This window comes from Vipera berus (genome assembly GCF_964194415.1).
Source record: "Vipera berus genome assembly, chromosome: 1".
NCBI lineage: Eukaryota > Metazoa > Chordata > Lepidosauria > Squamata > Viperidae > Vipera > Vipera berus.
In genome coordinates this window covers 226,676,272-226,693,812 of record NC_138202.1, presented here as the reverse complement: position 1 = coordinate 226,693,812, position 17,541 = coordinate 226,676,272, and the positions used below count along the sequence as shown (strand labels likewise).

Genomic DNA, 17,541 nt, shown 5'->3' with positions numbered 1-17,541 from the left:
TATTCCAGTTTTATGGGCTTTCCTGGAGCTGAATTATTATTGGGTATATAAGAGTTTTGAAACTTTGTATATGAATTGCTTTAAGGCTAATAGAACCAGAAGTGTCATGTTAAAATCCTTTCCATTGCTGTTGAGTGTCTTTCATTCAAAGGTCTTTTATTACTTATATTAACAAAAATGAACATAGTAACACTGAGGATGAAACATTAATAAGTATTATAAAATATTAATGCAGTTTAAAATATGGAAAATAATTACTCAAAGCTAGCAGATAGCTTCATTTTGCTATCTTTATATTAAGGTATTAGAACAATACTATTAGAATAGATAGTACTGTAGGTTAAAAATTAGAAATAGATGCCTAGTTATTAAAATAATATAAATCACTACTTATATCCAGTATCATGATACTTAGATTTTCGATATGAAACCAATCCATATTTAAAATACAAAGAGAAAATAGTTATTTGAGACTGACTCAAACTCTGTTCAGAATGTTTTGTTTCAGCGAATGTTTCTATGAGTGGAAAATGGGTTGAGAGATTTATTTTGCTGATTCTCTATTCTACACACACACAGAGTGTGCCATAGGAAATTGAGAGATCTTTTGGCATGGCAAGGATATGACTACAGAAGAGAGAAGGACATCAGTGAAAATCATATTTTCGCTATCTGTTCATTGAATCATCCATTCAGCCAGAAAGCCTTCAAAACTAAAGGAATGTACAGTTCTTGGGAAATGTTTTGGCTGCAAAAAGACTCACACTGGCTGAGGAATTCTGGTAGTTGAAGTTCACAAGTCATAAAAGGGCCAAGTTTGAAGACCCCTGCTTTAAATGATGTTGTTACTTACAACTCTTATTCTTATATTTTACCAAGCTACATGGAAGCATAAATAATATATGCCCATGTTTTCCCACATTTTAACATCTGATGCTAACAGAAAAATGTGTTGTAATAAAGCAGTATTGACTTATGTGATCATTTGACAAAAAGTACATATTTGTAGCACAAAAATATTCCCCACTTAGCTGATGGTGGATTCCCAAACAAATTAGTACAAGGTATTAATGCCCTCTTCAAAATCTAAAGTTTGAATCTTCTATGAAGATTTCCAGGACTGAAATATGTAACTGGGTTTAGAAATCTAAACTGACTTATAAGGCTACAGACGGCACATAGATCCAAAGAATTGCAAGATTTCTATTTCACACTGATTTTTACCCCATAAAAGTTGAAGCAACTTAGTGAGGAGCAGCCGCTGTATAATTTAAGAAAAAAATATATCAAACTATTTTGTATTACGTTTCTTTAAATTACAGTTTGTGACATACTCAGTTGAAATTTTCAGCCTATCTATGAAAAGAGACAAATTCAAGGAAGATGTCTCAATTAGCCCAACTTAAAAGTCTAGGAATGATAGCAAAATAAGACCTCTCAGTATGGTCTTTCAACGTTCAGAGATTCCGTGTGATCCCTCAGATCATTTGAGAAGATCTCAGTTTTTTTATCTATCAGTTTTGACTGTGGTTTATGGAATATACTTCCTATAATACTATAGAAATACCATGTGGCATAGTAATACTAGGGAGTAGATAAACAAGATTTTTTCCCCCAGAATTGCTTAGGAACTCTCTAACACAAACTTTATCTGAAATTTCATATATCTTAAAGGAATCCAATATAAAATATTTATATATACTACTTTTGAATTAGGCAGGCTTCCCTCCAGAACAAATTGATTTGCCTACAGGTATTCCTCAATTTATGACCAACCCCCAAATTTCTGTCAGTAAGCAGGACAGTTGTTAAGTGAGTTTTGCCCCATTTATGACCTTTCTTGCCACAGGGTGAGGTTCAAGGTCTTGGTGATGGTTTTTAAGTCCTTACATGGCATGGGTCCGGAATACCTCGGGGACCACCTGCTGCCGGCGTCGACTCCCCTCCGCCCTGTGCATTCCCACAGAGAGGGCCTCCTCAGGGTGCCTCCAGTCAGAGAATGCCGGCTGGTGGCCCCCAGGGGGAGGGCCTTTTCTGTGGGTGCCCCAGCTTTATGGAATCAATTGCCGGTTGAGCTCCAGATGGCACCGGATCTTCGCTCCTTCTGGCGCGGGTTAAAGACCCATCTATTCGAACAAGCTGGCCTGGCCTGATGGGGGAATGTTAGGGTTTTAATGTTTTTTATATTTTGATTGTTTTAATCGGGCAATAATTTAATCCTTTTTTAACTTTTGTATTTCTATTTATTTGCCCTGTTCACTGCCCTGAGTCCTTCGGGAGAAGGGCGGTATAAAAATTCAATAAAACTAAAACTAAAACTAAACAGTTATTAAGTGAATAACAGCAGTTGTTAAGTTGGTAACATAGTTGTTAAAGTAATCTGGCTTTCCCATTGACTTTGCTTGTCAGAAGGTTGCAAAAGGTGATCACATGATCCTGGGACACTGCAATCATTATCAGTACATGCTAGTTGCCAAGCATCCACATTTTGATCATGTGACCATGGGGATGCTATAGTGGTTGTGTGAAAAAAGATCATAAGTCACTTTTCCCAGAGTTGTAACTTCGAATGCTCACTAAACAAATGGTTGTAAGTTGAGGACTACCTGTGTTTTGCTTAAAGAGTTTTTATTTTGTTTTAAGTTGCAATCATTTATAGATGGAAGGTCAGATGTCAATGGAAGGCACATAGCTTTAGTTTTCCAAATAAACATTCTTCACATTAGCTGTTTCCAATTTACTGATCTGAGTTCTGACCCAAACTTTCTCATGAAATGTTATAATTGAATAAAAACAACGGGAGATTTAATCATTAGTTTGAGCCTATTATCTCCAAGTGTTAAGGAACTGACTCTTGGCTGGCTATAGGGTAACAGCAAGTTTGATAGTGAATTTAAAGTATAGAAAGAGGAAAACAGCTATACATTGTTGGGAAAATTCAAACAAATTGCACTCTTTTTCAGGGCCATCTTAATTCCACTGGCAGTAGGCTGTTCACCTAGTGCAATAAAAAGAGGAAATGTTATATTGGCATAAATTCCTCGGTTCCTTGAAGATTTCACCTCCCACGGAATTTGCTCCATGGAGTAAATACCTTTTGTTTGGTATAGGAGATGGTGGATGGGAATGCCAATATTTAAGGAAAACATCTCGCTCAATTACTGTTTTTAAAGGGGATCAAGATGCTGTTGATCACAATGGCAATGTGAAGTGCAATTTAACTCTTGGCAGAAAGAAATTTAATCATGCTGCATGACTGTGCCAAAACTGTCAGTATTTGCAGGTGCCAAGTGACGGATATACTAACAGAGTGGTTGCTAAAATAGGGCAGTTATCTAATTTGTGTCACAAATTTACTTCTTTTGTTTATAAATTTACATTTCAGCACAATAATCATGGAGAATAAAACAACATAAAACATGATCAGTTGTGATATTAACCATATTTTTAACTTGTATTATTATATAATATTGATACATTAATTGTGCAGTGAGCAGACTGAAGGCAAATGGAAACTTTTAGGATCATCCTTTCATCATTAAAGGGAATAGCCATGAAACATATTTGAGAAAAACAAGGTGTAATTTAAATGGCACATTTAAGAGATACCAAGATATCAGTGTAAGCACATTTTCTAAAAAGTAATTATCCCCAAATACTTATTTCAGTGTTAGCTTCTCTGGAATTCTATTGCAATTGTAATACAATGTATTTATATATTACAAGAAAAGGTACTATATTTTTATTTCTAATTACAACTCATTAATTTTATCATTTTTTCCTGTATTTACACATATTCTTTCTCAGCTCCCTGTGGAGGCCAGTATACTGGATCAGATGGAGTAGTTTTATCACCAAATTATCCTCAGAACTACACTACTGGAGTGACTTGTCAATATTCAATTACAGTTCCTAAAGAATTTGGTAAGTCTGACTTTTCACTAAGTCTTTATTGTTATTAATTCTTGGTGGTATCCTTTGTATACAATTTGCTTAACAAAGTTTCAGTAATAACACCTCAGCATCCTAGGACTGAATTAGCTAAAGATCATTGTTGTTTATGAATTTAAACATCTCATTTGTTTTATTATTTGCTTATTGACTTATTAGATTTCAGCCTGCATTTCTTCCCCCCCCCCACAGAGTAGCCTATAGAGATAAAGCAAAATATGTGCTAACATGCACTTAAAATCAGAATTAAAGTAGAATGCTGAAAGAAATTAAGGTTTGAGAGAAGATACGTATTTTCATCATATATTCCTGAACATCAAGTGGATGAAGGTGAAATTTTACTTCCTAGGCACTTGGAAGTCCACTGCCAAGGAGCCCTTCAAGAGAAGGCTCTTTCCTACATAGTAGATATGGTGACTGCCAGAATTGGTTATGAAGTAAATAAATGATACAATTCACATTTGAGAGGCAGCATTCACTCCTCACCATGGCTATATTTGGACAGTAAGTGGTAGAAAAGGTCTTGCCAATACTCTAGCTCTGATATAAGGAAGTCGTTCCCCATTCCCTTCAGGATAGGGAGAGTCAGAGGCGGGAAGGCAAAATTACTTCACTGAGTCAGCACTTGGCATGAGCAGTGATGATCTGCCTTTGCTGGTTCTTTCCCCAGATTTGGCTATGTTTTGGAGATCATATGACAGAATATTGGATGGTGTTTATCTTCACTATTTTGTCATCAAGGTAGAATTTAAGATCTACCACATCAATTGAATACTGGCAATATAGCACCATTAGGAATCATAAGGTGTAGCAATTCATCTGACATCCTTCCCCTTCGCATGGTGCCGGCAAGAACTCAAATCTAAATAAAAATAATTAAAACTTTTAATTAAATCAGCCAAAATCTCACAAGGTTTGGGAATCTTATCAGAATTTGGTGTTTCATCTGAAATCTTACAGATTTTAGATACACACATATAAACATATAGCTCTATATAAAAGGTAAAGGTTCTCTCGCACATGCGTGCTAGTCGTTTCCAACTCTAGGGGCCGGTGCTCATCTCCGTTTCAAAGCCGAAGAGCCAGCTCTCTCTATATATAGTCAAATATAGTCAAATATATGCTCATGCACTAGAGACTATTTGTAATAGCTTTGTGAGCCACCAGTCATAGGTTAGGAACAATTGGGACTGATGTATCGGGTGACCTTTAAAGTAGCATGTAGATTTCTAGTTTGTCCAGAAAGCCAGTAAATATGCCCTAGTTCTTGAAATAGCCAGGAGACAGTGAAACTATTATTTATTGCATGAGCTTGTTAACATTTAAAATACAACTGCATTTCTGACATATTTTTTGTATTTTCCCCCCAAAAAATAAATAAAACAAAACTTCAGAATAACCAGCACCACTGCAAAGCTTCAGGGAGAATATAATAACAGCCCTATTTTTATTAATATTTTTCCTGCCACTTTGTGACTTCAGATACAAACGTAACCAAGTAAAACAGAGACATAAAACTTAAAAAAAACATTGCAGTGAAATTATCGCATATTTCCAAAATGCAGGTCACAATGTCAGCAATTTTTATCCTTTATCACATTTTTAGAAGTGTCTTGTTAATTCTTTTCTAGAAATGTCAATATTTAGATAGTGATTGAGTTAGTGGTCATAAATTAATAATTATTTGTGGCGTGCAAATAAGACACCTCATAGAGAGTAAAACTCCAGCTGTACAATAAGATGCACAACATCAAACAAAATCAAACTTGTATTTATCCCTGAAAATATTAAAAGAAATAGAGATGAAATAGAATCCGCTAGATGTTTACGGGAAAAATAATTTTCACTGATTGTAGATCTAATGTAATTTGTTTTGAAAATAATTAATATTTCCTTTTTTTACTCATGTTTTATAGTTGTGTTTGGACAATTTGCCTATTTCCAAACAGCTCTGAATGATGTAGTAGAATTATTTGATGGAGAACATCCTCAAGCTAGACTTCTGAGTTCACTTTCTGGATCTCATTCAGGTAACTAGTACTCTTAAAAAATACATAAATAACACCAAAACTAACTTAGTTTCATAAGTGTAAAGTTTCAAATCAGCAAAACGGAATGTGCCCTTGTTTGCATATTTTCAGAGTATTTTATTAGGCAATGCAAATGTTGCACCAGATATTAACACTTCTTTTGAAAATGGGCAGAAAGTAATTTTTATGCGTAAAAGGTAAAGGTAAAGGTTCCCCCGCACACGCGTGCTAGTTGTTTCCGACTCTAGGGGCCGGTGCTCATCTCCGTTTCAAAGCCGAAGAGCCAGCGCTTGTCCGAGGACGTCTCCGTGGTCATGTGGCCGGCATGACTAGACGCCAAAGGCGCACGGAACGCTGTTACCTTCCCACCGGAGTGGTCCCTATTTTTCTACTTGCATTTTTACGTGCTTTCGAACTGCTAGGTTGGCAGAAGCTGGGACGAGTAACAGGCGCTCACTCTGTTATGCGGCACTCGGGATTCGACCCGCCAAACTGCCGACCTTCTGATCGACAGGCTATAGACATATAAATACCCATTTCATTCATAAGCAATGACATTGATTCTACTATTTTACAGTCACTTTCCCTTCTCTGATTATTTGGGGGATTTCTTTCATCACTTGTTACTAAATTTTATTTAATATCAGATTACATGAAAAGCCAATAATTTCTTAACCATATTTAGCCAGTTTCATTGAGTATTATCAGTATAAATTAAGGATGATATGTGTCTAATTATTAATTAATTATCAAATGTATTATTAGAATCAATAAATAATAATTAATATTTTGTGATAATTAATACTTGATAATCAAGGATTAGTCACAAGTTTCATCCCAGCAAATTATTAACCTTGATTCATTATTGTGTTGCTAATAAAAAGTATTTGTGCAATCGTTCCCTCTGTTCCTAATGTTAAAAGGTGTGTGCTAACTTCCAAACAAGCTATCAGTAAGCTTGGGGAATCTAAGATATTTTATCTTAGTAGGTCTTATTTAGTAAGTCTTCTGCTGCCTCTTCTCCAGTGCACTCCAAATCTGTTCCAGCAGGTCTCTAGTCTTTCAGATCAAGGTCTATGAAATGGGTATAAGGAATCTGCCACTGGCCATTGATTCTACCAGTGTGATTCTTCTGTCAATAAATAAACATAGATGAATTTCACTCAAGTTTTTCAGAGCTCTAAAACCTCTTCAGGAATAAAACATTGAAAATGGGGAATAATGCCTTATCAGTGGCCACAGAATTTACCTGATACCTGGGTGAAATGAAAGGAAATTTGATTGAGAAAAGAAATGATATAAAGTGTCATAAATAAGGCCAGGGCAAACATGAAGCAGAGAACAGGAGCTTTTTTGCCACTTTGAGTACCAGTCTGATCTAGTGATTAAGCCACCAGGCTAGAAAGCAGAAGACCATGACTTCCAATATGACCTTAGCTATGAAATCCACCTGGGTGACCTCATTCTCTCTTAGCCCAGCCCACCACTCAGGTTGTTGCTGTTGTGGGGAAAAGAGGAGGAAGATGTGTTGGATATGTTTGCTGGTTTGAATTATTTATAAAAAATAATAAAGGCAGGATATGAACGAATTAATAAATAAGCAAATGTTGCTGTAATTTATAATAGAGCTAAGACCAAATAACCTCACTGGTGAAGGAGAAATAAATTTAAAGAAAATAAATATTTCTGAATCAAATGCCGATTCATAAAGTTCTGTTCAACATGCATAAAAGTTATAATGGAAATTAGATATCATTAAGACATAAATTGTATAATTATGACTTCTGTGGCATTTCCTTCCTTCCTTCCACGATGTTTCATGTCTACATATGCAGAAATAGGTTTATATTTATTTTGTTTATGCTCCCATCCCTGACTTTCCTTTTTTCATATATAGGAGAGACCCTACCTTTAGCTACATCCAATCAGATTCTCTTGAGGTTTAGTGCCAAGAGTGGAGCATCTGCAAGGGGCTTTCATTTTGTCTATCAAGGTATTTTTCTTTCCTTTCTTCTTTCTTAGGTTTGGCTGTGTCACAAAGTATGATTATTATGCCATTTTGGAATGGAAAATGCAATAAGATCTGTAATGTCTTGTAACCTTATCTCAGAAGCTATATTTCTTGTTTTTGGGATCTATGAGACCAGAATAATTAAAATGTGATGTGAGAAATCTATGAAAGATTACATTTCATTTCATTTATTTCATTTAATTTAATTTTTATACCGCCCTTCTCCCGAAGGACTCAGGGCGGTGTACAGGGCAATACAATAAAATACAATATATAAAAATTAAAAAAATATTAAATACAACGGCCCAATTCAATAAATTAATACAAAAATGTTAAAATACCCCTAAACCCATCAGACCAGGCCGGCTTGTTCAAATAAATATGTTTTTAGGTCACGTCGGAAGGAGCGAAGGTCGGGAGCCGTCCGGAGCTCCACCGGTAAACGGTTCCAAAGGTCTGGCGCGCCCACAGAGAACGCCCTCCCCCTGGGAGCCGCCAGTCGACACTCTTTGACCGACGGCACCCTAAGGAGGCCCTCTCTGTGGGAGCGCACTGGACGAAGGGAAGTTGATGCCGGCAGCAGGTGCTCCCGTAAGTAACCCGGACCCATGCCATTTAGGGCTTTATAGGTCGTAACCAGTACCTTGAATCTTACCCGGAGGGCAACCGGAAGCCAATGCAGCTCACGGAGTATAGGTGTTACATGGGAGTATCGGGAAGCCCCCACCACCACTCACGCGGCTGCATTCTGCACCAGCTGGAGCCTCCGAGTAGTTCTCAAGGGCAGCCCCATGTAGAGAGCATTACAGTAGTCCAAACGGGAGGTCACAAGTGCATGAGTGACTGTGCGCAAGGCATCCCGGTCTAGATAGGGCTGCAACTGACGCACCAGGCGAACCTGGGTGAAGGCCCCTAGTCACAGCTCCTATATGATCATCCAAGGAGAGCTTTGAATCTAGGAGGACACCCAAGTTGCGAGCCCTATCTACGGGGGGTAATATCTCACATGATGGATAACTCACAACTTAGTTTCTGACTTAAAGATTCTGAACTCATTAACTGAGCAACACATGTAGAACACTAATGTGGAAAAGATTAATGCCCAAAGGAGATAGCAGATGCAAAGTTCAGAGAATATACATAGGTAATCCAAACCCAATGTTTGTTAAATTCAACTTGTAATAGTTCTCTGATGCTCTCGGAAGGCAGAAGACATTTGATGAGTGTCCATTTCTATCTTTTGGACAATGGGATGGCTGATTTCTCCAACTCCTTGATTTTTTTCAACATACAAAACAAAGAAAAAGTGGCTTTCTGACCTCTCGAGCTATGCAAAATAGTGTTATATTTCCTATGAGCTCTGGAATTATGCCCCAAATTAGAAATACTTATAGAAGTAATATTTATGTTCTTGTTATTTCTAAAGTATCATGGGTAAGCAGAACATGACTCTTATTTTGTAATACTTTCTGTAAGAAGAGTTACAGTACTGTTACTTTAGCAAAATATCAGTGAAGTTAATGAAAATTCTATTTAAATAGGCATTAATTTTGTTCCTGGATGGAAGATCTAATTTGAATATATTCAGCCTAGGTCAGGCTGAGGTTATTAGCAATACAAAACTGTTGTTGTTGTTGTTAGTTGCGAAGTCGTGTCCGACCCATCGCGACCCTATGGACAATGTTCCTCCAGGCCTTCCTGTCCTCTACTATCTTCTGGAGTCCATTTAAGCTCACGCCTACTGCTTCAGTGACTCCATCCAGCCACCTCATTCTCTGTCGTCCCCTTCTTCTAGTGCCCTCAATCTTTCCCAGCATTAGGCTCTTCTCCAGTGAGTCCTTCCTTCTCATTAGGTGGCCAAAGTATTTGAGTTTTAGCTTCAGGATCTGGCCTTCTAAAGAGCAGTCAGGGTTGATCTCCTCTAGGACTGACCGGTTTGATCGCCTTGCAGTCCAAGTAACTCGCAGGAGTCTTCTCCAGCACCATAGTTCAAAGGCTTCAATTCTTTGGCGCTCAGCCTTTCTTATGGTCCAGCTTTCACTGCCATACATTGCAACTGGGAAGACCATAGCCTTGACTATACGCACTTTTGTTGACAGGGTGATGTCTCTGCTTTTTAGTGTGCTGTCTAGATTTGCCATGGCTTTCCTCCCGAGGAGCAAGCGTCTTTTAATTTCTTGGCTACAGTCCCCATCTGCAGTGATCTTGGAGCCCAGGAAAATAAAATCTGTCACTACCTCCATTTCTTCCCCATCTATTTGCCAGGAATTGAGAGGGCCAGATGCCATGATCTTGGTTTTCTTAATGTTTAATTTCAATCCAAGTTTTGCACTCTCCTTCTTCACTCGCAACAAGAGGCTCTTTAGTTCTTCTTCACTTTCTGCCATTAGAGTGGTATCATCTGCATATCTCAGGTTGTTGATGTTTCTTCCGGCAATCTTAATTCCAACTTTTGATTCATCTAGCCCTGCCTTTCTCATGATGTGCTCTGCATATAAGTTAAACAGGCAAGGCGACAGTATACAGCCTTGCCGGACTCCTTTCCCAATTTTGAACCAATCAGTGGTTCCGTGTCCAGTTCTCACTGTTGCTTCTTGGCCCGCATATAGATTTCTCAAGAGACAAATAAGATGGTCTGGTATGCCCATCTCTTTAAGGACTTGCCAGAGTTTGTTATGATCCACACAATCAAAGGCTTTAGCATAGTCAATGAAGCAGAAGTAGATGTTTTTCTGGAACTCTCTAGCTTTCTCCATGATCCAGCGTAAGTTAGCAATTTGATCTCTAGTTCCTCTGCCTCTTCGAAATCCTGCCTGTACTTCTGGTAGTTCTCGATCCACATACTGCTGAAGTCTAGCTTGTAGGATTTTAAGCATAACTTTACTAGCATGAGAAATGAGTGCAATGGTGCGATAGTTTGAACATTCTTTGGCACTGCCTTTCTTTGGAATTGGAATGTAAACTGATCTTTTCCAATCCTGTGGCCACTGTTGAGTTTTCCAAATTTGCTGGCAAATTGAGTGTAGCACTTTTACTGCACTGTCTTTTAAGATTTTGAATAGCTCAGCTGGAATACTGTCACCTCCACTAGCTTTGTTGTTGCTCAGCTTTTCTAAGGCCCACTTCACTTCACATTCTAGGATGTCTGGCTCGAGGTCAGTGACCACCTCATTGTGATTATCAGGGACGTTAAGCTCATTCTTGTATAGTTCTTCTGTGTAATTTTGCCACCTCTTCTTAATCTCTTCTGCCTCTGTTAGGTCCCTGCCATTTTGGTCCTTTATCATGCCCATTTTTGCATGAAACGTTCCTTTCATCTCTCCAATTTTCTTGAAAAGATCTCTGGTCCTCCCTATTCTATTGTTTTCTTCTATTTCTTTGCATTGTTCATTTAAGAAGGCATTCTTATCTCTTCTAGCTATTCTTTGGAATTCTGCATTTAATTGGGCATATCTTTCTTTTTCTCCCTTGCCTTTCGCTTCCCTCCTTTCCTCAGCTATTTGCAAAGCTTCCTCAGACAGCCATTTTGCTTTCTTGCATTTCTTTTTCTTTGGGATGGTTTTGGTTGCTACCTGTTGTACAATGTTGCGAACCTCTGTCCATAGTTCTTCAGGCACTCTGTCTATCAGATCCAATTCCTTAAATCAAAACTGTATGGATATCTCTTTACAAAAGTTTCTTCAGTGAAAATTTTAACTTAATACATATGTTTGGATTGCAGCCTAAGGCTAAAATCCATGGTAATTTTCTTGGAAATAAGTTGTATCCAGTTGGAATACAATATAATATTGTGACTATAGGTGACTGGGATTCTGCTGGTATAACAGAAATGTAGGGCAAAGGGGCATAAATTTAGTTCTTTTCACCTATCATAGCTACTTATTTATTAATGCATTGATGCATTACTTTCTATCCTAAATATTTTATTTTAAAAATGCATTCAGCATAGGAATTTAAAATCCATATTTGTGTCTAAAGTATTTTTATTAAGAACAATCATATTTGCAGATTTTAGTATTTTTTGCTGGTTATTTGTTTTTTTCCTTAGTGTCCAGCAAACAGTGCAATGCAGCAAAGTGGCTGATTGATCTGCATTTAAGAGTTCTTTAACTTAAAAAAGGTTAATATCATGGAATGAAATTTGCTCTTAGTTCTTCCGTGAGAATACATAAGAAACCAAACAACCACTATTTAGGAATTTTCAATCTTACTGTGAAATTTTCCAGGACTGGCTACTTCCAAATACCTGTAAGAGACACATCCACATTTCTGAATGAACACTTTTATTCTGGCCTACAAATTCAGTCCTTGTATTTATCACCTAGTCTTCCAGCCTGACTCAAGTCTATGTTCACTTTTTCACTACACTGACATGTATTTTGTTTCATAGCATTGAAAAATGAAGAATAATTACTATAAAAATGCACTTGATATCCAATGCTATTTAAGACTAGCTTGCCTATACCAGAGTTTAGAATTAGATTGAGGGTTAGGAAGAGAAAAAGATCTCTATATCTAACATGATTGCATATTCTGAGCAGAATTGTTACAAGATTCAATTTCTGTCCTTAGATTTTGATATAATGGAGGTTTTTAATGCCATTTTCTCTATTATGTATTTCATTTTCTATCATAAAAGCTATCTTCCTTTTTCTCAAAGCTGCATTTTTCTATATATATCACATTGCACAGAAAATTATGATTAACAATAGCTGTGTCACAAATGATGAGCTCACCTCTGCAAAACCCCACATTATTGACATTTTGTGATGCTAAAGTTAAATGTCCTCACATTTTCAGTACAATTGTGTTTTAAAGGAAATAGTCTGCATTCATTTCCATAATTATACTTGACTTGCTTACTTGCTTCAGAAACAGAACTGTGCAAGACATTAATGAATGAATCCATACAAAAATGCTTTTTGCATTGCTCTGGTGAAAAGCAATCAACCATCCTCAATTTTAATGCCTCCTCTATAATGTCTTTCTTTCTAAGGGCTACATTCACTAAAATGTGACTGAATGTTGCAATATGTCTTTCCATTAGTTCTTGAAGAGCTTGGTGGTTGGATTTGGTTTCCATTGGCAACTAGCTTTTCCAGTGGTCATCGTTTAAGTCTTAATCATTGCATATGATCAGATCAGTACATAATGACAGGACTATAAGAAATGAAAATGAAAGGGATTGTGGAATACTGCCAAATATAGGCTTTAGGAGGAATATTTGGAAGGGAGAGTGGAGGATGCATTCTTCTATTTCTGTGTATAGATTTATTAGTAATTCTTGATTTCATCCAGCCATTTCTGACTTTTTCACAGTTCTATTCTTTTTGAATGATGATAGAGTGAATTTAAAAGAAGGATGCAGTTCATGTATTAGATGCTTCTTTAGTCTCTGCTGTTGAATTTTCAGGCAAGCTATCAACAAACTGATCAACAATCTGAAATAACATGGAACCTGAGCAACCTCAGTAACTAATCCCATAGCAATTTCTCCAACTGATCATTATTTCCAAGGGAACTTGTGTTTTATAATTATTCACTCTCTCTGTATTACTAGACTTTGCAACATAGTTATATATTTCACATTCAGACCAATAGCATTTTCTGAATAACTGTCAAAATTCTAAGAGGTACTGTACTGTTCCATGGACATTTTTGTTTTTCTAAAAAAGCAGTATGATATTGAAAGATTGATTGAGGCATTGTTAATGTCATTAGTTATTGCATGGGCTACCCTCTCAAATTATATAAAATTAAATAACAGTTGCTTAAGAGGATGGTTTTTAATATCTTGTCTCTGTCTGAATTAGATATTCAGAACAATAAGGGCTTAGTGCAACTGTGGCTTGTTTGTAACAATCCAATATGCTGCAATGTGGCTGCTACAGGGTCAATCTGAATCGCAGAATGAATATTTCAGCATAATTTAGTGTTAGAAGAAGAAATACATAGCTGATTGTTGAAATGCAGTTCATTTTTATTTTTGCATTACCTCTAGTAGAAGCCATCAGGACACTCATATGTCATTTTATAATAGAGAATGCAGTTAGCACAAGTCAGGGCCAGTTCCAGGATCTGAGAGAATTTAGACATCAGGAGGTCAACGGGCTCTTTAGTTCTCCTTTCATAATTTGGGGAAAACATGGTGGTTTTTAACTAAAAAATCATTGAATTTGAATATATAGTAAAAGATTAAAAATAATTAAATGCTAAATGGAAGCACTGGAGACAAGAGGTAGAAAACTGAAGTATTTAAAAACTTGTTATACTTGCTAAATAGCTTTTTTGATGACTCTTCTGTCCTTTTGCACATGGATTGTATGGGTATTTAGCTCCCTAAGTGATTGGGTTATGAGAGAGCAACTTCTGATCATATCACTTTGCTTGCTAAAAGAGACTTTAATGGGAACTTGGCTTGGAGGCCTTTTATGGTGCCTGAACTTGATCATTGTCTACTGTCAGCCATGTAGCAATGTACAACTCAGTCTCATATGGATTCATATGCCAGTTCTGTTGCTGTCTTGTCTTCTTATGCAATTACAGGTAGTCTTTGACTTACAGCAGTTCATTTAGTGACCATTCAAAGTTACAACAGCACTGAAAAAAAGTAATATCACTGTTTTCACATGTACGACCATTGCAGCATCCCCATGGTCATGTGTTCAAAATTCAGACACTTGCCAACTGACTCATATTTATGATGGTTGTATTGTCCCAGGGTCATGTGATCCCCTTATGTGACTTTCTGACAAGCAAAGTCAAAATGAGGCAAAATTCACTTAACAAATGTCTCGCTTAGAAACAGAAATTTTGGGCTCAACTGTGATTGTAAGTCGAAAATACCTGTAATTTATCTCAACAGACAGATGGCCAAATTTCATGTCCAGAACAGCAAAAGCTGCAAAGATTTCCCATGACATTTTCTTGATTGGGCAAAACCAAAGTACTGAAGTTAAATGAGCAATAAATCACAACCTTTTTCTTACCACCTTGTAGGCTCAGTAACAATTTGTTTCTACCTCTTTAACCTCAGAGGTGCACAGTAGTAGAAGAAGCACTCTACTACCATCACCAAAGCTACCACCAAAGCATAGGAGAGGAAATGATTAAAAAAATGGAGCATTCTGAAGTCTGGGCTGTATCAAGCACACCTCTGATTGCAACCCCTTACCATCCCATATTTTAACAGCCAGTAATTTATTATCTATTCTATGGTATGCAACCCTATGTATACTAATATTAAATTTCTATTTCTCTCAAACATAACTCCTGTAGGGGAAATCCTTAATTGGGAAATAAGAGCAGTGATTTGGTTTACTTTTTGCTGTGATTGGTATATTTAATGTATACAGAAAAGTTTATTGAAAATATTAGAAAAAGTTTAATGTTTAATGTTCAGTGTTTTAAGCCCATGACTAGAATGTATTGATGGAAGGATACAAATTGTTCAAAACAAATAGATCTACAAAAAGAGGAGGGGGTGTTGCACTATATCAGGGGTGTCAAACTGCTGGCTCGCGGGCCAGAGCGTCACGGAGAAACCGCACCCATCCCATTGCTGGCAATGGGAAAAAGTTCTGATATGTCGCACGACATCACGTGACATGGCGAGTTTGACATGTCTGCACTATATGTAAGAGAACACTACATATCTACAGAAATGGACATGATCAAAGATAAAATCCCTCCATAATGTATATGGGTTAATATAAAAGGGGGGGGAAGTGACATTGCCATAGGTGTGTATTATGAGCCACTCAACCAATCAGAAAAAATAGATGAAATCTTTGCCAACCAGTTAACAAATGTGTGTAGGAAGCATACCACAGTAATAATGGGAAATTTCAACTATCCAGATATCAACTGGGAAATCAACTCTGCAGGGAGCAGGAGATCAAACAGATTCCTAACCAATCTAGCCAACAACTTTGTCATCCAAAAGGTAGAGAAGGGAACTAGAGTGACCACATCACACTGGAATTCAATATAATGCAAACACAGGGAATAAAAAATAATTCAACTAGTGTCTTAAACTTCAAAAGAGCTGATTTTAACAAACTCAGAGAGAACCTAGGAAATATTCCATGGATGAAAATCCTGAAGGGGAAAACAGCTCAAGAAGCATGGGAAACACTGACAAATGCGATCATAAACGCCCAGTCTAGCACAATACCACTAAAAAAGAAAAACAAGAAATTCAAGAAAAACCAGCATGGCTGCACAAAGATCTCTCTGACAAACTGAATAACAAAAAGGACAACTACAAAAACTGAAAAGAGGGACACATAACTAAGGCTGCTTGTCAGCAGACAGCCAGAACATGCAAAGATGAAGTCAGGAAAGCAAAGGCTCAGAATGAACAAAGAATTCAACAGAAATCAAGGGTAATAAAAAAATTCTTCCAACATATTAGTAACAAGAAAATGTCAAGGAAACTGTAGGTCCACTAAAGAAGAAGATGGCAAGGAAATAACAGACAGTAGGGAGAAAGCAGAGCTGCTTAATTCATTCTTTGCATCGGTCTTCACATAAAAAGAAATTAGAGCCCAACATACCAAAAAAAACACAACTGCAAAAGACAAACTAGAAACAAAAGTTAAAATAAGCAACAAAATGTTAAGAGATCACCTATCTGACCTTGATGAATATAAATCACCAGGACCCGACACATTATATCCCAGAGTACTGAAGGAGCTGGCAGATGTTATCTCAGAATCATTGCACCATATCTTTCAAAAATCCTGGAACACTGGGAAGTACTTGAAGATTGGAAAAGTGCTGATATGTTTCCCATCTTCAAGAAAGGGGGGAAAAACAGACCCAGGAAACTACAGACCAATCAGTCTAACATCAATACCTGTGAAGATCCTGGAAAAGATAATCAAAAAACAGATCTGTGAACAACTAGAAGCAAACAAAGTTATAACCAGCAGCCAGCACGGGTTTGTCAAAAACGGATCATGCCAAAGCAATCTCATTTCATTCTTTGATAAAGTGTCTAAATTAGTAGACCAAGAAAATGCCATTGACATAGTATACTTAGATTTCAGTAAGGCATTTGACAAAGTAGACCACAACCTACTTCTTTATAAGCTAGAAAGAGGTGGAATGGACAATATCACCAGCAGATGGATTTGTGGCTGGCTGACAAGCTGTACTCAATGAGTAGTCCTCAATGGTACTACATCCACATGGAGAGAAGTAAGCAGTGGGGCACCACAAGGCTTTATCTTAGTCCCAGAACTTAGTCCCAATATCTTCATAAATGACTTAGATGAGGGAATAGAAGGGAACTCATCAAATTTGTAGATGACACTAAGCCGGCAGAAATAGCCAACACCCCAGAAGATAAGGTCAGGATCCAAAAAGATCTTGACAAACTTGAACAATGGGCCCTATCCAACAAAATGAACTTTAATGTGGAGAAAAGCAAAGTTTTACATTTAGGCAGGAAAAAATAAAGGTATAAGTAAAGATTAGGTGAGACCTGACTCAAAAACAGTAACTGTCAGAGGGACCTTGGAGTCCTAGTGGAAGATCACTTGA

The 17,541-nt window shown here is 37.1% G+C and overlaps 1 protein-coding gene across 1 annotated transcript in view; it reads left to right on the top strand.

Annotated features, from left to right (window-relative positions):
• CSMD1 (CUB and Sushi multiple domains 1) overlaps positions 1-17,541 on the top strand; it is a gene marked incomplete at its 5' end in the record, with an annotated part of 1,150,904 nt that overhangs the window by 991,978 nt on the left and 141,385 nt on the right. Inside the window, 3 exons of the mRNA XM_081335496.1 lie at positions 3,808-3,924; positions 5,868-5,981; positions 7,879-7,974. Coding sequence (XP_081191622.1) covers positions 3,808-3,924; positions 5,868-5,981; positions 7,879-7,974 — 327 coding nt within the window. The remainder of the gene's footprint in view (positions 1-3,807; positions 3,925-5,867; positions 5,982-7,878; positions 7,975-17,541) is intronic.